The sequence below is a fragment of the Eulemur rufifrons genome, chromosome 16 (genome assembly GCF_041146395.1).
Source record: "Eulemur rufifrons isolate Redbay chromosome 16, OSU_ERuf_1, whole genome shotgun sequence".
Classification (NCBI taxonomy): Eukaryota; Metazoa; Chordata; class Mammalia; order Primates; family Lemuridae; genus Eulemur; species Eulemur rufifrons.
This window is the reverse complement of record NC_090998.1, coordinates 86,463,530-86,488,866: the sequence shown is the minus strand read 5'-3', so window position 1 is coordinate 86,488,866 and position 25,337 is coordinate 86,463,530. Positions and strand designations below refer to the sequence as shown.

At 52.6% G+C, this 25,337-nt stretch overlaps 1 protein-coding gene across 3 annotated transcripts; it reads left to right on the top strand.

Annotated features, from left to right (window-relative positions):
- Positions 1-1,986: 1,986 nt before the first annotated feature.
- On the top strand, positions 1,987-18,054 carry IFT27 (intraflagellar transport 27). 3 transcript variants are annotated; one of them, XM_069490609.1, is made up of 7 exons: positions 1,987-2,386; positions 8,825-8,901; positions 9,304-9,363; positions 10,473-10,532; positions 12,615-12,732; positions 13,601-13,710; positions 17,827-18,054. In XM_069490609.1, the coding sequence occupies exons 1-7, from the start codon at positions 2,353-2,355 to the stop codon at positions 17,923-17,925; spliced, it is 558 nt and encodes a 185-aa protein (XP_069346710.1). In that variant the 5' UTR covers positions 1,987-2,352; the 3' UTR covers positions 17,926-18,054. The 3 variants fall into 3 exon arrangements, with proteins under 3 accessions (XP_069346710.1, XP_069346709.1, XP_069346711.1); XM_069490608.1 differs by having other exon boundaries at positions 8,822-8,901; XM_069490610.1 differs by lacking the exon at positions 9,304-9,363 and having other exon boundaries at positions 8,822-8,901.
- Positions 18,055-25,337: the final 7,283 nt, after the last annotated feature.

The following is a 25,337-nucleotide window of genomic DNA, read 5'->3' as shown; positions in this document are numbered from 1 at the left end:
ACCAGCTGTGGCTGCTACAGCCGCTCAGAGGGGGATTAAACCAGAATTTCTCAGGAACTCTCATGGCTCAGAAATTCTGTGAGCACCTTAAGCCCGGTGACTCCCAGTCATTCAGTTGTCCTTTAGTCATCAAGAATGTATAGAAGGCCCATGGAGTGGAGTGCAGGGGATGGAATTCACCATACAAGTGTTTACCATGTTTCTGGAAAGTTCCAAAGTGCTCTTACGATGGTGCTGACTAAAATCACACCAAGCAGCAGCAACAGAAGGGAGAGAGTGAGTGTGGTACGGAGAATAGCCCTGTGAAGGAGGTGCTATTATCACCCCCCTTGCAGATGAGGGAACTGAGGCTTTGGAGGCTGCCCCAGGTGTATCTCAGCATCTCAGCGACATAGGGCTGCCCTGGGAGGGTGGTCACTAGAAGGGTCCTTTAAGGGAGTAACGGGGTTACTCATGGTGAACAGGTTGGCCTGGACGAGGGCCGGCAAGAGGGAAGCAGATGGAGGCTTTCTGCTCACCCAGCCTGGGGTGTCTGAGACAGACTCACACGACATCACCAAAGAAGAAAAGTGGTTAAGGGGAATGAAGGAGAGATGGGCCTTTACCCTAATACCAGGAATCAATCCCCAGGAAAGAAAATTTCAGACAACTTGCATTGTTTTACTCCAGATTCAGGGCTGAAACCATCAGAGTCATTTGTAGAGTGTGTGTGTGTGTGTGTGTGTGTGTGTTCACTCTCCTGCACAAGGCTGGTGGCCACCCTAAAACACAGAGCAGCCTCAAGAGGGTAGAATGTTCCAGTGTCTGAAGGGCACGAAAATCCTTAGTGTAGGCATCTTTGCCGAGGGGATGCTCTTCCCTTTAAGCATCAGTCATCAAAGATCCCAGAGGCTCAGTGAGAGAACAGGGGGTGCATTTGGCCAGCCTAGGAGGGTGATGATAAACCAAATTTGTCCAGATAATCTTCCTCTCATTCCTTCATTCCACAATCACTTGCTGAGTACCTACTATGTCCCAAGCACTTACATGCTCTCTCTTTGGAGGTGGCTTCGACCAGGCCCATCTTTAGAGGCTCAGGGATGAGGTGACTTGCCCAGGCAGGGAAGATTGTCAGGGATTTAAGTCTCTGACCACCTGACCAGGAAGCAGGACGGACTCACCCCCACCCCAAGTCAACCGATATTTACGGAGCTTCCCTCTGTGATGGGCAGTGTAGCATGTGAGGCATTTTCTATTTTGCAGGAGAGCAAATGCACTAAGAGTAAAGTACAACCTCAAATTCCTGAGTCCAACTGCGCAGCCTCATAAAAGTTTACTTGTTTTCCCTTTTGTTCACAGACATCACTTTAAGCACTTTCATGTTTTAGGTTTTAAAGCTCATGCCGTCCTTGAGCTTTTAAAATGAGATTTCCCTACGGGATGCGGAGCAAGGACCGGATTTCTCGGTGCACCTCATAGCCGCGCTCCCCGGAACCCGGGAACTGGGGAAGCGGCAGGAACCTGCCTGGGATGTCAAACTGGCGGAGACTCGGCGACCGCAATTTCGGCCTGGGCCACTGCGCAGGCGCCAGACTGCCGTAAGCCCGCCCAGGCCCCTTGTGGGCGAACCCACTTCCAGAAGGGGAGGGGGTGTGCCGAATCGGGAGGATGGGCCAAGCCAGGCTCTGGCCAATCAGAAAGCTTCTTTTATCACCTCTGTGGTTACTTGATGTTAGAGCTTCTTCATCCCGGGACTCTCCGGCGGAGCGGGGGCGGGGTCTGGAGATGGAAGTGATTGACATCATTTGTGGCCATTCGTCAAGTTGGATGAAACTGAAGAGCAGATCTTCTTACGAATTGTATTGCAAAGAGAGCTTTTGGCCCCGCCCCCGCCCCCCACTGGGTCTCCGAGAGCCTTCGAGGGTGGGAGCTTTTAGTGGGAACCAATCGAGGGCCGGTGAGGTGGAGGAGGCGGGGCCTGTGGGCCACAGTTGCTTGGCCAGCGCGTTTGGCGCCGTGCTTGGGATGCTAGGGGCGCCGGGTTGTTTCCTCCGGACCCTGGGTGGGCTGAAGGGCTGGATAGGGAACGCGAGCCGCGTCCCTTCGCGTGCACCTTGCGGGGCTGCCGTCTGGGGCCTTGTGCCGGGCGGTCTGGAGCCTTCCTGCTCTTCCCACCCTCAGCGCCTGATACTCGCCCTCGGCCCAGCCCAGGAGGGCCGGGCCCCATCTGTCCCCATCGCCACCGCGGCCACAGGCCCTTGAGATCAGCCCTCCCCACTTTCTCGGCCCAGGCCGGCCCTGGGCCCCGAAGCCCACCCACCAACGCCTGTAGCAGCCGCGCTTGCCCTCTGGTCCGTGGTAGTGTTGGTTACCATGGTGAAGCTGGCGGCCAAGTGCATCCTGGCAGGTGAGTCTGAAAAGTTGCGCTTGGATACAGTGGTCTCCGGAGTCCAGAGCCTTCATAATTTATCGAGAGCTTTTGTTCGCGTAAATTGTCTACCGTCTTTCCCTTTCTCTATCCCAAAGGCGAGTTGCTGCAGTTACTGATAGAGTAAATTACATTAGGCGAGGAGGAATTCTCTTCCAGAGCACGTTTGTAGCTTCAGCTGATTTCCCCTGCTCCCTGTCATACTCTGAGACCACCTTCACCAGTTGAGCTGACTCATTAAAAAAAACATGTTAAAAAATCAACTTAAGCGAACCATAGTGTTTCAGTTGAATAAGCATCAGTGACTTCGGTGGTCTTTACGATGGGATTTTTTTTCTGACCCCATCCCCCTGATAACAGGGATAGGAGAGAGTAATGTATAGTGACCAGAGTTTGCAAAAGGCACCTGTGTGTTGTCTTTAAGATCCAAGTTACTGTGCTCATTCAATCTCAGGAGGATATAAACGTTGAGTCCACCAAAGGCAGGAATCTTTGTTTTGTTGACTGATAACATCCCACGCACCCAGAACAATGCTTGAAACATAGCAGGTACTCAATAAATATTTGTAGAATGAATGAATATATGGCATACACATTTGTAGTGTTCCCCTTGTGTCAGTCTCCACATTTAGGAAAACAATAGCTCAGATTAGAGACATATGACTACCCAACATGTGTGTATTTTACTGCGCCCTTACTGCATGCCAGGCACATGTAGTAATATTTAAGAGTCTCACTGTAGCACACTGTCGGAGGAACTATATTGTTCTTATCTTACTGAGGCAATGAGAGGTGTTGGCTAAGGTCAACCCATAGTGAAGGTCATATACAGGATTTTAACCCCAGATCTGTCCGACTCCAAAACTCTTAACTTGTGGTGCTGTTGAAACCTGTGACCTTCCGAGGCTTCCCTGACCAGCTCAGAAAAGAAGCAGTGAGAAATTATATAGACTAGAAGAGATTCCTTTTTTTTTTATTCCTCTCTTCCAGACTGAAAATAAATCATAATATTTTAATGACTTCTAATTTGAAAATAAAAGGGTCATACAGAAAGATGACTGACGATATACCTAAATCATACTGGAGCAAAAGAAATTAATGGTTCTCAAGAGAGTGTCTAGTTTCCAGAGCACCAGGGGAGGCAGTATTGTGTAACAAAAATAATTCTGCCTGTTCCTCTTACTGGCTGTGTCACTTGGACAAAGCGCTTTTTTGAGCTTCAGTTTCCTCACAGATAAAGTGGGAACATTTTTATTTTCTAAAGTTAGATTCTTTACAAATGGGCTTCTCTTTCTGACTGTTCTTTCTCTTAATTCTTTTTTGATTCAACTTCCATAGTGGAGCTAACTTACTAAGCATTTTCTATGTGTCATTGTGCCAGACTGTTAATGCAGGTCACCTCACTGAATCATCCTCACAACAACCCTATGGGGTCAGTGTTATTGTCATCCTCATCTACAGATGAGGCAGCTAGGCCCAAAGAGGTGAAGACACTTGCCCTGGGTCACACAGCTGGACACAGCAGAGCTATGTGGTCCAGACCCTGGGTCCTGACCCAGGGGTTCAGATTTCCAGGGCTTTGTTCTTAGCCCAGGCTATACTGTCCTCAAGCTGTGCTCCTTTTTGCCCTTCTCTGTCCACACTCCCTGGGCACTTGTTTCAGCTGATTTCAGCCATTCCCTGAGTAAGGGGTCCTGAACTCCAGCCTGCCCCTCAGTCTGTAGCCTCTTTTCAAGGCTGCAAGGGCATTTCCTTCTGAAACTTTCCAGGGACCAAAAGACCTCAGCCCAGTGAATCAGCCCCCTTTACCAAATTCTTTCTCCACTCCAGCCCTGCCATGCATACCCCTACTAGGTAAGCTGAATTCCTGTGACTGGCTTTTCTCTTATAACTAGTCATAACCCAGTATCCAGCTCAAGTGTTTATTCATTTAATAGATATTTATTGAGCACCTACTCTGTGTGAGTCACCATGCAAGATGCAGCGGGAATACAAAGATAAGTCAGCCCAGCCCAACCCCTACACTCAAGGAAGAACTAAAATGTGCACAGTGAGTTACAGGGCAGCACACGCACATTGAAGGCCCTTCGTGTGCCAGGTATGGGAGAAATAGCTCAGGGCACAGGCAGCTGTTACTTGTTCTGACCAAGATGAAGAGAGAACACAACACTTGACGTTTATCTATATTTTATTTACTTAAAAAACACCTAAGTAGTGCTATATGCCAGGTACTGCACGTATTAACTCATTAAATCCTCGTAACAGTTCTGTGAAGTAGGAGCTATTATTGTCCTATTTTACAGGAGTAGCAACTGAGGCACAGAGAGATTAAGTAATTGACTGACAGTCACACAGTAAGTAATGAAGCCACAAACACTGCAGCGTCTGTGCCCTTGGGTGCTGTGATATACGGCCTCCCGACATGCGTGGGGATGACGATAGCGCCTCGCTGGAGGGTGGCTTTGCTATCAAATCTCACATTAGCAGCAAGGTCCATGTTAGCCACTCAGGTAAAGACGAAGCGGGAGGGATGACCTTCAGAGGCTGTGCAGGAAGGACACTCTTTGAGCTGTACCTGGCAGAGAATGGGCAGGATTTGCACCGGGACTGGGGAGAGCTGCAAGGAGGTGGCCCTGAGGAATTTTTAGGGACTGAGCAAACAGGAGTATGTAGCGCCCAGATTTTGTACGAGGGATTGCTGGAGAGTGAGTTGGGAGGTGGGTTAGGGCTGACTGGGAAGAGATGCTGGCGGCAGGAGAACCCTCGGCAGGTTTTTTGTGAGGGTTTGACAGGATGAAAGCACTGTCAAGCTCAGGGTGGGTTAGAGCAGGGAGAAGAGGAGAGAAAGCCACCTGGGAAGTATTTTCAGTCGAGGACCAGTCGAGAAAACAGAAAATGCATTCGTCACTTCAACAGAGGAATTTTAATATACGGAATTGGTTCATCAGGTGTTGGAGAATTGAAAAAGCAAGAAGGCAGCATTGAGGCGACACAGAGTGGTGGACAGAGGTTAGGGGTGTCAGAAGCTTGAAAAAGAGCCCCAGAGAGCTGAGCTCCAGACCTCTGAGGAAGAGGCGCTGCCCTACTGGTGCTGGCAGTCACCTGGTGAATTCAGTCACCTGCACGTGACGCCACCACGTGCCAGGGATCACTGGGATTCATTTCCCACTGGAAGGAGCTCAGCCCTGTGTTCAGGGCAAGACAAGACCAAACCAGTTCCAAACCATCCTGGAGGGACTGTATTTGGAGACCACTTCTGGTACCAAAGACTACATAAATCAGAGTCCAGGCAAAAAACAGAAAGAGGGTATCTCAACAGTGCGAATTTTGCGTGTGATGTTAATTAAACAGGTATTGATTGGACGACTGGAGAGACAAAAGAGGACACTAAGGCAGCAGGGGCAGTAACTGCAGAAAGGAGCATTTCCTCCAGGGCTTGGCAAGCAGGGGGAGGAGGCTGGGTTAGCAGAGCCGAGAAGCTTGGAGCGGGGGCCCTGGGGGCTGAGGTGCAGACCTCTGAGAAGGGGGCACTGCCCGCACTGCTCATACCTCTGAGGGGCCACAATAAGCCTGGTCTGGGAGTGCAAAAAACCAAACCGGAGACAGGAAGCAGTTCCTGTGAAGGGTGAAGATCACTGTCAGGGTAATGCCAAGATGAAGGAGAAGCAAAGCAAAGGAACAATTCCCTCCTCCCCACTGCAGCCTTCTGCTCTCTTCTAGAACCCCTGTTGGCACAGGAGAAATGTACCTGCAGAGTCTCCACCCCAGCAGAGCATGGAAGAGGGCTTGGGGCTGAGACAGACCCAAGTAGGAGCTACCCAGGGCAGTGTCAGCAATCAGAGCAAGGAGCTTGGGCTTGAGACACAGCAAAGGATGTAAGGGGTGCGAGGGAGACCAACTGGAGATTGAGAAGAGGGAGGAGGAGCAGTCAGAGGTGCCAGGTTGAATCTGGGACAGTGAAAACGCACGGTGGTGTCATGAACAGAAAGAATGGGCTAGGTGGGCCAACAACTCAGGACTGGAGCATGACACGAGCCTGGCTGTGATGAACTGAGACCGGCTGAGGGCCTGTCATTCTAGCGGAAACGTCCACAGGTTGTTGGAAATACAGAAGAGTTTGGGAGGGAGATCCTGCCTTGAGAAGTGGCAGTCAAGGTAGTGAGGGTGAACGAGACAGAGTCGACTGGGAGCAGAGAGCCCTCCGAGGGCAGAGTGGCAGGAGAACCAGGCCAGTTCAGGGTCGCCCAGGCCACAGGCACAGGGCTCGGGAAGGAGGGGCAGCTTCAGGCTGACTCACATCCTTCAGAGTTGTCAAGGAGGCTGAGAACTGAGAAAAGACTGCTGGACTTGGCAGTCATGTCGCAGTGACCTCACATCGTGCTTTTGCAGATGCCATCCTCTTCTGTCCCGCAGACCCCTCCCTGCTGTCACCCCGAGGCCCAGCCCTTGCCTCTAGGGAAGCCTCCCACACTAACGAACCCTCTTGTTCATTTCTTTTTCCTCGATGCTCCCTCAGACACTTTGGTTCTCAGCTTGTGCTATTTGAATTTGCACTTGTCATCTTGTTGCTCTGCAAATGTGTTTATCAGCTATTTCGCCTCCCTGTGCTCGGATCCCTCCTCATGGCCAACACAGGAAGTTTTCTATAAGCGTTGGTGACTCTGACAGTCGGAAGAAAGATTTATGAAATTAACCAGAACAGATCTGTGGGGGCTTTCACAAGCAGGAAGAGCCAATTTCCAACTGGATTCAGGAGCAAAATTGGAGTTGGGAGGGTGGACGTTGCCTAGGCCCCCGGAAGCAACGTGATGCGCTCTGTTTGCCCTGAGACGGATGGGTACCAATGACAGTCTGGGCTGTGATCACTGCAGATGCCATGGAAGGCTGCGGTAATGAGGGCCTGTAGGGCAGCATTCAAAATGGGTCAGAAGGGGCCCCTGAGCTCTACGAGAGGAACAGGCCTGGTGGAGAGAGCACGAGGGTGGAATCCTGGGCAGGCTACCCAGCCTCTCTGGGCCCCGTCTCCATCTGGCAGGTGAGGTGATGATACGCAGCTTGGCAGGGAAGGCATGAATGAGCTTGTATGAGCAGGTTCGTAAGGAGGGCTCAACACGTGTTGGCTCCCTTCTGAGAAGGGGTAGCAAATAGAAAAGCCAGACCTGAATAGCTCACTCAAACCTGGGGGAGTTCACAGAAAAGGAAATGCCACAAGTAGTCAAGCAATTGTCTCACAAGAGAAAATTATAGGTGGGAAAAGTCAAAGCTGAGCAGTGAACAGAGTGGCAGACTGTGGAGAAGTGGAGGAAGGAAGTGCTGGAGCCGACTGTCGAATGGGAGCTTAGGGGAAGAGGCTGTACCGGACGGTGCTCGCCGGGAGACAGGAGTGCAGAGGTGACTTTGCTAAGAATCCAGAGGGTGAGAAAGCAGAAAACGGCGCTCTGTGAAGGGGCTGGATGATGGCGTGAGGATCAACTGTAAGACTCTCAAATGAAAACAACCGGCATCAAAGGAGGCCGAGCACAGCCACATTGGAAAAATGGGGAGGGTGAAGGGGACTTCAAGGTGGGCAGAGAGAGCTTCCGACATCTCCATGGGCACAGGAGGGACTCCAATTCAGTTACTCCCGACAGTCTTGTGAAAGGCTCAGAGATAAGACTGAAAACTGTAAACCTTTAGTTCTGGGGTACCTGTTCTGGGACTATTGACCAAAAAGGAAGTCCAGGAGATAAACCCAGTAGGTGTAAGACACGCTTGGAGGAAGTGATTGCTGTCGCAAATAGAATTGTGGAGAGGCCCTAGGAAGTTGGATCCTCAGTGGTCACCACCCGGCATGCAGAGATGGAGATGGAATATGTCACCTGGAAATGGGCTTCAGGATGGTGACTGTAGCATCTGACTTCTTCCGTCCCATAAATGCAGGAACACTCTCAACTCCCGTCCTGCCCCCATCCGCCCCCCCCCCCCCACCAAAAAAATAAAGTATCAGGTAGAAGCTCTAAACTCAGACTGGTTCCGTTGTCAGGTGAGTCTCCATGTCTGGACCGGTCACACTTCTTTACCTTCAAGACTTCAAGGTAAATTCGCATTTGGAAGTGACAGGTTTTCCCCTAGGGTGTGTTTCGGTGGAAGAGTGTCAGTGCTGGTTCCAGGGCCCTGGAGCCCTCCGCAAGCGCTGTTACCTTCTGGGTCAGTTCCTTTGGATGAAAGGCTGAGCCGCGCAGAACTGTGCTCCGGCCGGCGTGAGCTTTGCAGATGCGTCTCAGACCTCGCGTCCTGCCTGCGGCTTCAGAACACGTTCTCGTGAGAGCCGCGTACATTTTCTCTGAAAACTCGTTGAAGTTTCTGGCTTCTAGACTAGTGCTGTGCAGCGGGAGATTCTCAAATCAGTGCTGTTTTTCTTCTCGGACCTCACAGGAGACCCAACGGTGGGCAAGACCGCCCTGGCACAGATCTTCCGCAGCGACGGGGCCCATTTCCAGAAGAACTACACCCTGGTGAGCCGTGGGAGTCGAGGCCTGGCTTAAAGAGAAGGGCGCAGCTAACCCTGGGTGACTTTGCAAAATTCCCTGAGGAAGCCCTCAGAGGCCGATGAGAGGCTGCTCGGGTGGCCACGTGGAGATCGCTTTTTCCACCGGCCCGGGGTGAGGGGCTGTCCGGAGAGCAGACGCCATGAGCAGCTTGGCTGTCATGAGTAGCAGCTTACTCAGGGGCAGGGAGGGGAAAGGACTAGTAGGTCCTCTCTGACTTCTGCAGTATGAGCCACTTGTCACCAAAATGAGTCCAGAATACAAACCCTTTGGCTGGGGATGTCCCCCCAGGGATTTGGGTGCTCGTTGTGTCCTCCTGTAACATGCCCCTCCCTTTGGGGCCCTCATGTTCTTGGTGTTCCTCGGCAGACAACAGGGGTGGATTTGGTGGTAAAGACGGTGCCAGTTCCGGACACGGGCGACAGTGTGGTGAGTGGTGCCTTACTCTAAGGCAACTCGGGGCTACCCCAGCTGGGCCCAGGGTCTCCATGGTCACTGCCATCCTCCCTAGGGAAGATGCAGTGCGAGAATGTGGCCTAGACTTGTCTGAGCATTTGGAAACAGAATCGGGGAATGCGGGAAGCACACAAGGGAGGGACTGAGGAGGAGGAAGGCAGGAAGACTGGGACATAGGCCTGGCCCTCAAAGAACTTGTTATCTAGTATCAAGGTTCCTAACCTGGGTTCCTTTATGGGAACCTAGGACTCTTGAAATTGAATGGCAAGATGTTATGTTTGTCTATGCTTCCCTGGAGAGGGTTTGTAGCTTTCACCAGATTCTTAAACAGGTCCATGAGAAAAAAAAAAATCTAAGTACCCCTGATGAAGGGTAAGACGGGTGCACAGCCACCCAGCGTGCAAAGCAGATGGTGCTACTGGCTCTCAGACCGTGTGCCAGGGGTCAGAGGCCAGCCAGGGGTGCCGGTGGGGAGCTTGACGAAGCGCTGAAAGGGACTTCCTAGAGCAGTGGCACTGGGGGCCCCTCATGAGGGCCGGGGAGGGTTCGGACAGGGGCAGGAAGGGTCATCCCTTGCCCTCTGTCTGAATCACGCCTTAGCCATCCCAGAGTGATGACAGACTGTCCTACTTTAACCGCCTTCCCCAGGCCTACTCAGTGACCTCCTTTAAGAAGAATTGTTTTAAGATTTGAAAATCAATTTGGTTAACAAAGTGCAGAATGACCTTTTGGAAACCGGAGCACTTGTCGGCCTGTTTAGCATTCTGTTCTGCCAGGTGGGAAGTCAGCTTGTTCCCGGTATTTTTGCACTCGGGGTTAGGAGAGGTGAGACGCACACAGAAAGTGCTGGTTGGTGTGGGAACCCGTTGCACTGTCTGTCTAAGCCTATGGAGTTCATTCCTTTCGGCAGCATCTTTCTCGTGCCCGTGCCCAGAGCGTGCACAAAAACGTGTATGCATGCGGGTGCATGTATTTTGCCACTAAGACAAGTCCGTAGTGAGTTGAGACTGATACCGGTGCCTCATAGCTAGTGGTTTTCCCATATGGAGACTTTCTTCCTGGACATGCTTTTCTGATTTTAGGAGCTCTTCATTTTTGACTCTGCCGGCAAGGAGCTGTTTTCCGAAATGCTGGATAAATTGGCAAGTAGCATGCGGCCTATTTCCTAAGCACCGTTACCTCCTGCCAAAAGGTTTGCCCCTGACAGTGTTCACGCAGAAATGTCACTGCACCGTGGCCATCAAGAGAAGCTACCAGGACAAAATTCTTTATGGGGCCTTCCCCTAGCCTGGGACTTGCGGCCACGTGGGAGAAGGAGTGGCTAGTGTGCATAATTGCGCCCCCCCCCTCCCAGCTCTGGGACGGCCAGTTCCAATGTGCCAGCGCCTGTGGCTCGGCCCTTGCAGCCCCCCCCCTACCCCGGGGCCCGTCTCCTGAGCAGCCCCTCGTGGTGGTGTCCTTTCCGCACTCCTTCTCGGCCTCCCAGGACGGCACAGAATGTTTCCTTCCCCTCTGGGCCGTGCCCTAGGGGCCCTGTAACGAGGCTGACCCCTTGGAGTGGGTGGCACTGGAGCTTCCACGGGACGTTCCACTGGGGCTGGCTCTGAGACGTGCGCCTGCTGCTGCCCAGGGCGCGTATGCCCCGTGCACTCCCCGCCCGGCCGTCCTGTCAGGGCCCAGCTTGCTGTGCCTCCCAGCGTGACAGCTTCCCTCATCTGGGCCACGAGCTAATTAGAGGGTTTGAGTTCTCCAGAGCCCTCCCTGGCCTTTCCAAGAACAGCTACATTTTAATGGAAACTGTTTTCTGCCCCTTTTTTGTTGTCTCACAGAAGTGATCTAATGACAATAACTTCACACAAGGCTGGCTTCATGCACGATGCATGATGTTTACCAAGTGCCTACTGTGTGCTCGGCCTGGCGCTGGGGCTGCCCTGCCCAGCAGAAGGGAAGATGTGTTTGGGCAGGTCTGGGCTACATGCCACACATCATTCTCTCTCTCTCTCTCTCTCTCTCTCTTACACGCACACACACACACACACACACACACGCACCCCCATGGCCAGCCCTGACTCTGGGCTCTCCTACTCCAGCTTCAGCTGAATCCCAGGCCTCTCCGGGGTCCCCTTGCTGAAGCCTGGAAGAAGGAAGGCTCCTTGAGTTAAAACCGTGCTGGGGCATCTCCTACACGCACACAGGGGAGGTCAGTGTCTTCTAGCAAGAGTTCAAGAGTTAGTCTGGTGTGAAGGGATCATCAGGCTGGTCCAAGCTCCCCCCATCCTGGACACTACCAGGAGCTGGAGTAGCCTCGTGGGTGGGGAGTGAGCCCTCCAGAGCCCATCCTGGGCTGGCCTTCCAAGGATTGGAAAAGAATGGGAATCCAGTGTGGAGGGAAACGGATTCCCCCCCTACCCCGGGAGGTTACTGACACCCCAGAAATAAACCAGCCTTCAACTGTGCAGGTTGGGAGTGCCCAGAAACCAGGGCATGGCCAAGAGTCACATGCACCAGGGCAAGCGTCCACAGCCTGTGCGGGCCATCCTTCGTCCCAGCGGCAGGCTAGGACATCCCTGGACTCTGAGCAGCCCCTGAGAGTACAGCCCTGGCTCTTAATTGGGAGGGACGCTGAGCCCTGTCTGGTTGTCGGTGTGGTTTGGGTTAGGGCTGATGCAGACACCACAGGAAAAGCAGAAACTGCCCTTTGCATTTTAAAAAGCCAGCCCTTATTAAGAAGATGCAAGCAAACAGGCTTCCAGGGGCTGCTAATGAAAGGAAGGGCTGCCCAGCACAAAAGCATAACAACTCACACGATAGCGGCCCTCGTAAGAATGAGCAGAAGAAGGAATAAATGGGACCAGTGGCGGCGAAAGCACAGTCCTCCTGTCTCTGCCATCATTGTTTCTAAAGCATATCTGACCTGGGCTCCAGCTCCAAAGTGGGACTATTCAGACCGACCCTGCCGGGTTGGGAAGCTTCACAGTGACACACAGAAGCGCCCGGCAGAGAACCTGGCCCTGCCCTGCCACTGAGCGTGGCCCCCCTCGTCATTCCTTTGGGGGAACTGCTTGACTTCTGTGGGTGTGGCTGTGTTCTGCCTCACGTCCCCTTTGTAGTTTTCCACTTCCCTCCGCCCTCATATCCCTTCCCTTGGGAGGACAAATTTTCTCCCAGCCTTGAAGGTACTTTCCCTGTTACTGACACATGCTCGTCTTGTCCCTCTTGCACAGTGGGAGAGTCCCAATGTCTTATGTCTTGTCTATGATGTGACCAGTGAGCAGTCCTTCAACAACTGCGGCAAGTGGCTGGAGAAGGCACGGGCACAGATGCCGGGTACCTCCCTCCCAGGTAGGAGCTGCAGACCCTCCCGGCAGCACCTCTGCCGTTCGGTTCAAGAGGGCAAGGGCATTGCAGAGGCCGCTGTGGGTGCTAAAAAGGGCCCTGGGGCTTCGAATTTGATGGCCTAGATTGTACACTGGCCCTGCCTCTTAGCAGCCACGTAAGCCTCAGTGAGTTAGCACAGATCTCTGCCAAACAGGAATGGCGGCACTCACCTTGCAGTGTTGCGGGGAGACTCGTGCCATGAGTTGTTATTTCCAGAAAGCTGACTCCAGGGCAGAGTTCCTCGTTTTCTCCTTATGTGGGGTACAAGTAAACATTCAAGTCCTGTTGTCACTTCGCAATGCTTTAAATCAGTTTATTTTTCATCCCTATGTGAGATCAACAAATTCTCCTCATTATAGACCCGGGAAAGTGATCTCCAGAGACAGGCTCAAAAATTAGCTGCAGCTGATGCAGCTGGGAGCCGAACTAAATTACCTCTGCATCCCTGACTGTGAGCCGAGTCCTCAGATTAGTATTAATGACCATTTTAACGTTTGCTCCACGTCCTAGGAATTATCACAAACACTCACATAAATTTGGCCCTCGCCTTCACGGCCTTGCAGCCTTAAGGAGACAAAGGAGACAGATACACATGAGTTCTGAAAAAAAGATGACCAAAAGCTGTGCGTGAAAAGCCAAGCCCACCTGTTCTCTCTGTGGCCCTCGCGGGCCAGCGCTAGAGAGCCCTGGCTGGCCCTGTGTGGTTCACCTCCTCGTGTCAGGCAGCCTCTCTCACGGGAGTTCTATGGCTCTCAAAAATAGTGTGCTTGCTCTGCTAGTCTCCCAGACCCCCGCAGTTATGTGCCATGCTCTGGTTGTTTCTTTCGAGCAGGTGTTTTAGTGGGGAACAAGGCAGACCTGGCCGGCAGGCGAGCGGTGGACTCAGCTGAGGCCCAGGCATGGGCGCTGGGCCAAGGCCTGGAGTATTTTGAAACCTCCGTGGTGAGTATCTCTGCTTGCTTGGCGGCCGTGTGTGGACGGGGCCTCTCTCTGCTGGACGCGGTTTTCTCATGACCTCACGCCATCGAGTTGTGATTCCACCTTACGTGGAGTCTCATTTGGAACGATGTGTACATTCTTAGCCCAAGACCTTTCTCAGGATAGCAGCAGTCACGCATGCATTGTGGCGCGGCAGGTCAGCCAGCCAGCCCCGGGAAAGTGGCATCTGAATGAGTAAGAAATACAAGTGTATTGTGCTCAATTATCGTGACCCTTGACGTTTGCATGAGAAATTGTAGGTTATGGTGGTGTTGGAACATTATTGCCTTCAACCTTCACATCCGTCCTGTGTGCCAGGAGTTGGCCCCACAGTTCCCATTTCAGGGTTGAGGAGGTAAAGTGACTTGCCCGAGGTCATGTGCCTAGTGAAGGCTTGAGCCAGGACTAGGATTCGTGGCTTCTGATTCCCACCAGTACTCCCTGTCCTTGCTGCAGCCCCAGGGTGACTCTGGGCCACAAAGTGTCCTCCAGAAAAATCAGCGGGAGACCTCATTAAGTGGGAAGCCGGGAGTGACTTGTTACTGGCATCTTTATACACATATATCATGATTTTGGCCGTCTAACGCTGTGGACTCTGCCTCCTACGTTTGGGAGTTTTGAAGCCCCAGCCTCCCTGCAGCCAGAGTGTAGGCACGTGACCCAGGTCGCCCCAGACACCTTGTGTGAGGCTTCACCGGGATGGGTGTCAGGTGAAGATCCATCCTGCAAGAGCAGGTGTCCCAGAAACATCCATCTCAGAGCCAGCAGAGGCAAGGCGTTGGCTGCTGTGCCCCTCGCCAGAGTGGCTGGGGAGACCCACTAGGCCTGGCACAGCCCTGGTTGTAACCTGGACCTCACTTTGCCCTGATTCTTTGGCCCAAAAGAGTCAGTGGGCTGGTCACTCTGGTATCTTCTACGCGGGCACGCCTGTGCTTGCACCTGTGAAACCCGACCAGCGCTGCTGTTCAGTTGCCGTGTGGGTGGGAACTTTCAAAAGCCCCCACGCGGCGTGCTTCCTTAAGATAAGTGTGGCGGTTAAACGCAGGGGCTCTGACCCCCGATGGAGAGTAGCAGTACAGGTAGCATGGACCTCTTAGTGCCTCGGGCTCCTCCCCTGTAAAATGGGTATAATAACATACATCCCTCACTGAGTAATAAATATGAGAAGTAAGATGATGAATGCAAAACACTTAGCACAAAGTCTGGTGCACAGTAAACGCTCAGTGAATATTAGTTTTTTTAAGTATAAATGTTCCCCCTAATAATCTTGTTTATATTATTATTACTTATTAAATCCTTGTATTCATAACTTACACAGAGAAAAATGTCACCCTTGCCTCTGGTCCAATTATCACAAAGGCTACATTAATAAAGTTCAAATTAGTGAGTTTCTACTGCATAGAGCGTTCCTCATCTTTTACGCAGCATGCCTTTGAGCAAGGCAGGAAGCCGTAGTACCCACAGAAAACAGTATTTCAGTATTCCCTCTTCCTCCATTCACGTTTGTGAATTGTGTCCTCACCCCAATATCCCATATTCCCCAGAACTCTTGATAGGACTCAAAAATTAAAACCCACTCCCAACACATGAGTCACCAAAAGCCACTGGGCTGCGTGTTTAAACTCTGTTCAGGTGTTGAAACGAGTAGGTATAAATTATGCTGGAGGAGGCTGCAGTTAAGCGCTTGGTATTAACTGTGCAAGTTAACTAGTCCCCCCTGAGTTGGCGCTCACAGAAGCACCGCTGGCAACTCGGTTAAGAAAGCTGTAATTAAAAAGGAAATATAACCCAATGCAGTCTGAGATGCAGCCAAGGCCCGACGCCAAGCCCGCCTCCTCTCTCTCCTTCCTGAGTGCAGCAGTGACGCTCCTGCTGACCCACAGGAGGTCCCTGTGTGGTTCTTTGACTTTCTAATACCCCTCAATATTTGAAATTTTCAGGCCAAAAAAAATTAAAAAGTGTTTCTTTAAACAGAAGTTAAAATTTTTTAAAAATTGTTCATCACTATAAGGAGTTGGATAGTATCAAATACAAACAACTGCTGCAAGAACGGTCCATAGGGACAACTGAAGGCCTACTGTGTGCTAGGTGTTTTGCACACATCAGCTCTTTAGGCTTCATGACAGCCCTACCAGGCAGCACTCCTGCCCCTGTGGTGAGGTGGCCAACAGCCTCAGAAAGGTTGTGCAGCGTTCCTGGGCCGCACAGCTAATGAGGGCTAGAACCAGGACTAGGACTCAGGCCTTTCCAGCTTAAAAACTTGGGCTTTCTAGAAAGGGCACTCTGGTCTCCCACGGAGCCTGCCTGGGGACTCTCCGGAACAGAATTCTAGGCCAGATTGAACACTAGTCTGAGCCAGCTCTAAGGATGCTTCACTCTAACAGACCAGCTCTACAGGTGTCCCACCGTGTGAGCGAGAGTGTGATTAGTCATTTGACAGAAGGGCTCCTGTCATTGGCAAGCCTCTTAGTGCCTGTGGAAGATGGTTCAGTTTCCGTGTGTCCCAGCACTCCGTGGTGTCCACGGAGGCTCGCCTGCATTGGATTCCTTTTTATGTTGGGTTCTCCCAAGACTGCGCTTTGGAGAGCTTTTGAATCCATTTAGAAGTCCTTGTGCGTGTGCTACGTAGGGCTCATTCTCTTTCCGTTCGATATTACCTCTGCTTTTGACAGAGGCAGTGTTCTATTCTTTGACGTTGCTGTTGCCCAGGACCTTATGCTGTGCGCACCCACGGCTGCCTGGGAGATACAGCTGAATCCTTTCTTCTGTCCAGCTGAAGGGCAACAGCTTTCAGGTCCCCGGCAGTTGGGAGCTTAGTGTAGATGCTCGTCTCGGCTATAAACTGCCCACTCCTTCCTCAGCACACCCTTGGCGTTGCCACCTCCGTCCTTGCTCTTGGCCAGCTGTTTCCTTTGCTTAGGATTTCCCTTGCTGGAAAGTCCAGGTGACTTTCTCCATGGGACCAGGTTTCCTTTGCACGTTTCACATCCCGGCTGGCCTCGAGGACAGGCAGCTCCTCTCAGATCGGGGAATCTGGATGCCAGGCTGGCTCTGCACCAACCAGCTGGGCCACCTCACCCCCTGGGCCCCAGACTACTCATCTGTGAAACAAAGGCACTGAGCTTGGTGACTTCTGGAGCATTCTTCACTTTGGAATTTCTTCCGTTTCATTTGGATGTTTCACTGCCTCTTATCAAGGCTGTACTTTTGCCAGCTGCCAGGGATCATTTCAAAACAGGTTCTTGTGCATTCATAGCTGGAGCTGCTGTCTCAAAAGTAGTGGGTTCTTTCTTCTGCCAACTTATTTCTTAAAAAAAAAAAAAGAAAGAAAGAAAATTAAAAACGCACACACACACACACACACACACACAAAGGGTGAGAGAGCAGTAGCTGTTTTCTTCCCTCTGCAGCCTCTGCATGCTCAGCCTGGAGGGCCTGTCCCCTGGCAGCCCTCTCCTGGCCTGGCCAGCCCCAGCCTCACCTTGATTCTTTCCAGGCCTGGGTCCAGCAGCAGCCTGGGCCCCCCAGACCTCAAGCTTTCTCTTGAAACCCTCCCACTGGCTCGAGGTGAGACAGAGGTGCCCCTCCGCAGGAGAAATGCTACTGTGCTCGCCACTTTCTTGAAGTTCTCTCCTCTGGCTTCCTCAGCCCTGACCTGGAGGTAGAGGGGGACCCCTCCTGTCTGGCTCTTCCTTGGGAGCAGGGGGCTCCTCACCATCTGTTGTTTTGTTTTGCCGTTTGGAGCCTCCATCAAAACTGAGTGAGAAAGGTCTCGGTTTAACACCTGTCACACATACAGCGAGAGTGGCTGAAGGTGCAGGCTCTATAGAAACAGACCCAGGTTGACGCCCCAGCTCCACCATTTACAAGGGGTGTGTGGCTTCCCGTAAGTTACCTGAATCTGTCCGCGTCTCGGTTCCTTTCTTGTAAAATTGGCGTAAGGACAGTACTACCCCAAATGGTGCGATGAGGAACGAGGCAGAGAGTGGGCAGCGCCTGCCGTGGGTAAGCACTGAGCGAGCGCTGGCTGCCTCCGGTGATCGTGAAAATAACAGCCGCCTTTCTAACCCGTCTCCACAGAAGGAGATGGAGAACTATGAAGCCCCTTTCCACTGCCTGGCCAAGCAGTTCCACCACCTGTACCGGGAGAAGGTGGAGGTTTTCCACGCGTTGGTGTGAGGGCTGAGTGGATTGTTCCGCACGATGGAGCAGTGGGTGCTGCGATCCTGGCAGTGGGCTCCGTCTCCTTGGAAGAGGAGAGAAGATGGAATCGCCTCTGTACTTCCAATATATCATGACGGCTTTAAATAAAATTAGGAGAAAATGTAGAAGCAGCAGCTCCTTCCGTTCTTGGCCAGGGCAGCCCTGGTTCCATTTTGCACTTTGGCTGCGCTGATGCCGTGGGTTCCAGAGCAGCCCGGGAGCCCCTCTCGGAACCCTGGCAGCCCTCCCTCCTCTGGTGCACTGGTGCCGCAGGTCGCGCCTTGCCAGAGTGGGTGTTCCTGCCCACCCCCGCCCCAGCGACTGAGTGTGCAAGGCTCCCTGAAGGGCCTTCCACTGAGAAGGCAAACCCCACGCTCGGTTTGGAAAGGGCCTGGACCAGCTCGTGAGTTCCTGTTAAAAGGCTCAGCTTGGAACTTGCCCCGGAGCTGAGATGGGGCCGATGGCCTCGCCTATTCTAACCATTCAGTTTTGCTGCCTGCTCCAGGGTACCCAGATGCCAGAGCTCCCTTGAGGTGGCTATTGTCACCGACAAAACAGCGCCCTCTGCCGGCCTGCCTTGGCGCCCGTCTCTCGGTGGAGGGCCAGCCTCTCCCAGCTGCCGGGAACCTGAGCGCGCAGGGAGCCAGAGCGGGGCCACTTCCCTTTAATGAGCCGCCTCTCAGGGAGCCGGGCGGCAGCATCCTTCTCCGCACTGAGCTGGCCTGTTTTCCATCCTGTCTCTGCTGCCAGATTAATCTTCCTAAAACACCAGTCTCGTCGTCTCACTCCCCTGATTAAAGACCACAGAGGTTCCTCCTTGCCTTTTACATCAGCCTACGCTGCAGTCTGGCATCCAAGGCCTCCTCTGACTGTCACCTCCGGCGCGGGGGGTGGTCTCGGCTTCTTTCAGCCCCCAGGCCCAGTCACCACCCTGGGGTGGGGGGACGTGGTGCAGAGATTACCGGCTTTAGGGTGGACAGACCTAGGTTTGTCCCGATGATAATGACAACGATGGAAATTACTCTGGGTCCTGTCTGTGACCTGCCGTGTCTCTACATGAGCTAAGCACATTACACGTATTAGTTAATTTAGTCCTTACGACGTAGAGCCTGTTGTCATCCCACTTTTATAAATGAGGAGCTGGAGTCAGGGAGTTTCTAAGAAACACAGCCAAGGGGTGGCAGAGCCAGGATCATGGGTGCTTCCGCCACCTCCCGAGCTTGGCCAGGAGCAGGTGGACGCTAGCGTGCCTCTCAAGGTCATCCTGAGAAGTGAAATAATGGGTGTTCGGGCATCCGGGCACATGGCATCAGCCAAGGTCGGGCCCTCGCGTCCCCCTTCCTCTTCTGTCACTCAGGGTGAAGCCGCATGGCCACAGCAGTCTTCCTGCTGCGTCACTCCTTCAGGAAACAGCCTGCGATGCGCCAGCAACACCAAGCTGCTGTCCTTGTGTCACGTGCTCCAGAAGGGAGGCCCACCGTAACCGAGGGGACATGGAGGGATGCATTTCCAGTTGCTCCAGAACTGGTTACTGCGGCCCACAGTGTGGGCAAGGAGATGCTAAGTCAACCACTTCCTAAAGAGGTCATGAAAAGTTAAAGCCAGGTCCTTTCCTGTGGCCTGGCAGAAGCGGCAGCATTGGCCTGGCTGCCGTGAGCCCACCCCAGCCCCTCCGCTCCCGCCCCTCCCTCTGTGCAAGACTGGAGTGGTGCAGAGAGAAAGGACCGAGGGTGGCCAGTGTTGGTGAGTGGGCGCCCCTCCCTGCCCCACTTTCCCCTGCCCCCAGAACCAAGCGCAGGAGGCCCCAAGAGAATCCTGGGACCGAGGATGCTGCCAAGGAGAGGAGGCTGGCACTGCACACCCCAGCCGGATGCTTGCTGAGCTGCAGAAGCCTGGTGCCAACTGCAGGCACAGGGTGGTGAGGGTGTCCTTGGGGTGCTCAGCACACATCCCTGGAGTCGTGCCTGGCTCCCTTGGGGGTGATCCCCTGGGGAGAGGCTTGGGGAGGAGCCTGCACTAGCAGCGGGAGGGCGGGGCCGTGTGTGGAAGGGTGGCAAGCACACGCTCCCCAAGGGGGCTTCTGGAGGACACGTGGGAGGAGTCTTGCGGCCAGACAGGCGCTGGGCAGGGAGCTGCCTCCCCTCTGGAAGAGGGCAGGGGGCCTGTTCACGGGAGGCCTGAAGGCGGATGTGGCCGCCCGCTCCTGAGGAGACCCCAGCAAAGGAGCAGGCTCAGCCGCGAACAACCAGGCACCATCTCCACAGAGGTGGTGGCAGATGGAACCAGGCGAGGGGCAGGCCTGTGCGGGAACGTACGGCTCATCCCCGGCCCCTCTGTTCCAGGAGAGAATGAGAAAAAGATCTTGCTCCCCTCCCCGCCCTTCTGGAGAAGAGGTTTGAATAAAGACTAGGAGTTTTGAACTGGCCTGGTCTGTGTTTTAAAGACTAAGTGCCTAAAGCGTGTTCGGACCTGTTGTGAAGGCCCAGCCCGAGGGGCCTGAGCAGAGTGCGACTCAGTGAAGCAGTTAGGACGGGCCACATGGGTCAGCTTTGGTGCCCACTGAGTTGAGATGCCCTCGTAAACTGGTTCTACAAGTAAAGAAATGTTCCAGATCATTTCAGTCAATGCAGACAATCAAATGGAGCTGTGATGGGGAGTGATTTGTGGGGTAACTGGGTTGGGTGGGCAGGAAGGACCCTGAGAAGAAGCGATATTTGAGCTGAGATATGATGGCCACATGAGTGTCTGGGGGATGAGCCATGCAGCAAGGACGGCAGGGGCAAAGGCCCTGAGGCACGAACAAGCTTAGAACGTCAAGGAACGTAAGGCCAGTGAAGCCATCGTCTGTTGTGTGCCAGAAAAGCAAAGAGAGGCGAGGAGGGCAGGGGCCACAGTGGGAAGAACTGGGATTTTATTCCAAAGACAACAGCAAGCCAGTGGGGGACAGACATCCTAGCTTTTTATCCTCATAGTGCTGGCACTGTTTGGGAACCTAGCAGGTGACTTACTACCTCACTTGCCTGGAGACCCCATTCTCAATGAGCACACATTTACGAAACGCATGCCGTGTCTGCAGGCTTCATTCTTAAATGAATGTATTTGTTGAGCGAATGCTTAAATCAAGCATTTGCTGAGCACCTGCTGTGTGCCAATCCCTGTTCTTGGTGCTGATGATTTGTCAGTGAGTAACACAAAAATCCCCACCCTCAGGGGGCTTGCATTCTAGAGGGATGAGAGAGGTGTTCCCTCGAACAGGTAAACAATGCAGCCTGTCTGGTGGCAGTAGGGCAGGGGTGGGGGTGAAGTATTAAATGGGGAGGTCAGGGAGGACCTCACTGCGAGGGTTTGGAAGAGGCCAGAGCACCTGGCACTTTGTAGGCCTGCGTGGTTCATTGCCCCCAGAGGGGGAGCTCGACCTCTTCCTCGCACTGGGCTGCGTGTGCACCCTGGGGTCTCAGAGGGGAACGGGACTCGGTCCCTGCCTGAGAGCCGCATGGATTGCAGGGGAAAGGTGAGCAAACGCTTGATTTCTAAACTCCAGTGGAATCCAAAAAGTGCCCCAGCCAGCCCCTCCCAAATGCCATGGGAGGGCAAGAGCCGCCCTCTGTCTCCTGCGGGATGGAGGAGGGTTCTGTTGATTGGAGGACGGGGCCTGGCCTGTTGTCCTCCTCCGAGGCTCCATGAAGCCGGCCCTTCTGCAGCGTCTTTGGCTGCCTCTCCACCTCACGAGGTTCACCTGCCGAGAGGGTGGGGAAGCCCAGGTGAGGAGGGTACACAGCGGGACCGGCTGTGTTCGGGGGTGGGTGTTCAGAAACAGTGCCTTTCCTGCTGAGTCCTTTGTTGGGGTTCCGCCACCACAGAAGGTCCCCCCTTCAGATGTGGATGGTACGGGAGGCAGCCCCTCGGTGGGTCTCCCTGGACCCAGTGGTTCGCCATGACGTGTTTGCCGTGAGAGTAGCCCTGTAGTTTTCCATGGCTGGGGAAGGCGCACTGGTTAGACCGTCTTCTGCGAGGAAACTTGGGGGCAGGAGGCAGCCTGCTGCAGTGTCTATAAATAAAATACATTCATTTTCTTGCTAAAATGTTGTGTTTTTAAAAATGGAATATTGAAAACTAAAAACTTCCCGGCCCAAACTGGGGTGAGAGTAAGCAGAAGTTCGATTATCCCAGGGTGGGAACTGAAAACTATGCTAAGCCACCTCTTGCAGGATTCCTGCCCATGCTGGAGGTGTGGGTTTGCACTTGTGCTTCCCATCCCAGCCTTCATCTCTGTGAGATCCTGCCGCACACTGGGGATCAAGGATGACCGAGGTGGTGCCCTGAAGGAGTTCCAAGTCTGCTGGGCCGGGAGGGTTTGCAGGGAAATAGCTAGTGCTAACCCGGGAAGAGAATTCCAGACAAAGAGAAGCAAAGCATGTGCAAAGGCCCTGAGGCATGAAGCTGGGGGCCCTCTTGGGGGACTGCATCCAGTGCAGGATTGGGGCACAGAGGGGTGCCCAGCAGGTGAAAGGTTGGAAACAAGGACAAAGCAAGAACATGGAGCTCTTCCTACCCAGAACAGAGGAGTTGGGCTTTTTCCAGAAGGGAGTGGGGAGCCATTAAAGAGTTTTTATAGAAGTGACTCACCTGGATTCCTGCTTTAGGAAGATCAGCCTGGAGGAATGGGAGGATGAGGGAGGTCCAGCCAGAGCTGATGGGGGCAGGGTGGGTCAAGGTCTTGGCCATCTCCATCATTAGCAAAAATTGGGAAGACACGTTTTCAGCCCAACTTAGAGTTGTCTTCACCCCCCTCCACACACCCGTTCTTTTTCCTCAGAACACCAATTGATTTTTAAAGTGTGTTATCCTTTATTTACTTCTGAGACTGAGAAAACACAGAGAGAGTGACTTCTTTGGTTGCAAATTGTTGGTGATGGAGCCAGGATTAAGAACTCGGGCCTGCCGGCCTCTGTGGATCGTCTGATATTTGTGTATACGAGGCCCGTTCACTCTTCCCCTCTGCCGGTAAACAGAGCTGATAATATGCAGAGGGTGATGGCAGAGAGCGCGTTTCCACCCTAAAAAGGCAAGAAGACTGGGAAGACTCATTAGGAGAAAATATTGAACGGGCAGTTTTCGAGTTTCACCTGTCATGTGAAGGGAAAAAAGTACATTTTCGCCAAAGCCATTATGTAACTGGTTCTAAAATCGAGAGGAGTGACAGAGCAGAGCACGGGGGCAAGAAGCCAGGAGAGCAAAGACAGGGTGGATTTCTGGAGGCCAGGGACTATCTCTCACACTCCTTGCTCCTCTAGATGCAGCCAGGGTTCAGTGGGAAGATCCCTGGCTTCACATCAAAAGAGTAAAATTAGAATCGCCGCTGTGTGTCCTTGAGCAAGGCACTTGCCCTCTCTGATCCTCAGCTTTCCCGTTTATCCAATGGGAATAACACCACCAGCCTTACCAATTTTTTGCGTGGATTAGGATATGTGAAACCTTTTATGAGGCATGATATAGTAAATGCCCAATTTCCAAATTTTCTGCAGCTAACTATTGCTTTTTTGAATTAGTGTGAAAGTAATGTATGCTTATTGCAAAAGCAAAAAAAAAAAAAAAGTCAGAAACTCCCGGAAAGTATAAAGAAGAAAGTGGAAATTATTCAAAGCCTGCCACTCGGAGCCGGCCACCGTTAACATGCGAGTGCGTGTACTTCCACCCCTTTCCTCTGCGTATGGAAATAGGTACGTAGTTAGAAACCAAAAAAATGTGATAATTCCATATATACTATTTGGAAGTTATTTCGTTTCACTTAGAAATATCTTGTTGACCTAGTTTATCTGGTCATTTTATTTCTTTTGAAATCGTGAAAATTTTAAAACCTACACAAAAATAGAACAGCACAATGAACACTCATTTACCAGACAGCCAGATTCAGAACTTCCAAGATCCTGCCACACTCGCTCCATCCTGTACCCGCTGCCGTTATTGTTGTTACAATAGCTGAAACCAAACACCAGCCCTCCAGTCACGTGCCTCTAAACCAATGACAAGGTCCCCGTCGAACCCTAATAAAATGAACAGTAATTCTTTAGGAGCATCTGCTATTCAGTCCACATTCAGATTTCCCCGTTGCCTCCAAAGGCTCCTTTCCAGTCGCTGTATCACAGGACCACGTTAATGATTTCCTGTTGAAGGACACCAGGGTTCCAGGTGGTCACTCATGACGAGCGCCAAGGGCAACATCCTTTTGCACATATTAGAGGACCCCTGTCCAATTATTTCTACATTCCGAGAAGGGACTTTCCAAGTCAAAGCTTATGTACTTTTTTGAGGCTTTTAATAGCACTTGACAAATTGCCCTCCAGAGAAATTGTACCAATTTATACTCCCCCCAGCAGGGACTGGCACCCTGGACAGCCCTGGGTCGTTAATGAAAGGAAATTAGAGGGAGAGAAAGCAGGTGGGGGGTGAGGCAGAGAAAAGGAAGAGAGGCCTGGAGTGAGAGGGTGCAAAGTGGCCCCCAGGGGCTCTCCTTGCCCCCCACCCCAGGCGCCAGCCTGCCTGAGCCCCCGAGGAGCTCTGAGGACCAAGGGTACCAGCCAACCGGCGATTGCACCAGATTAAGTCCTAAAGCAACGATTCAATCGAGACTGAGAACAAAGCTGAAGCAAAGACTCTTCGATCCATTCTAATTAGGAGCTGCCTTTCCAGAGAAATCAGGAGCAGGCTGCCACGGCTGAAGGCAAAAGAGGAAAAAAAAAAAAAAAAAAAACTGCCACTGCCCAGCTGTGCTCAGAGCTTGTCTGTTTTCCTAAAAGCCCAGGAAAGCTGGTCCACTGCGTTCACAATCCAGGAGGAGCTGCTGTTCTGAGGGCTGGAGGATTCAGCTCGGGCGGGGATCTCACCACCCAAGGCCGGGCGCCCTCTGCTCTGGGGACTTGCTAAGGGGAGGTGGAGGAGCCCCACGCCTGGGCACACCGGCCTTGCTGCTACAGCGGCTGCGGCTGCTGCTGTTTTGTTTTGTTTTTTGTTTTTTGCTATAGCTTAAAAACTTATTTATTAATTTCAGGTTTGAGAATAGTAAAATTAAGACACATTTGAGCCTGGGCTCTACACACAAAAATGGAGAACAGGCTGGCCCGGTCCTGGCAGCCTGGGTTAGGTCGGAGGGTCGTTCCTAGGCGGGCACCGAGGTGCTTTGCTTGCCTTTGACGCACCCTCTCCAGCTTGCGTGTACGCTGGGTGTGAGTGCCCAGAAAAGAACTAGTCCATGGATAAAAGTGACCTAATCTTCACTTGCCCGAGCCATTGCAACAGTAAGATCCAATATCCTGACATAAGGACTACGCTGAGTTCACGGTGCCAGGCCCAGAAATTCCTTAGGCACCGTGTGATTTGCAAGATGATAT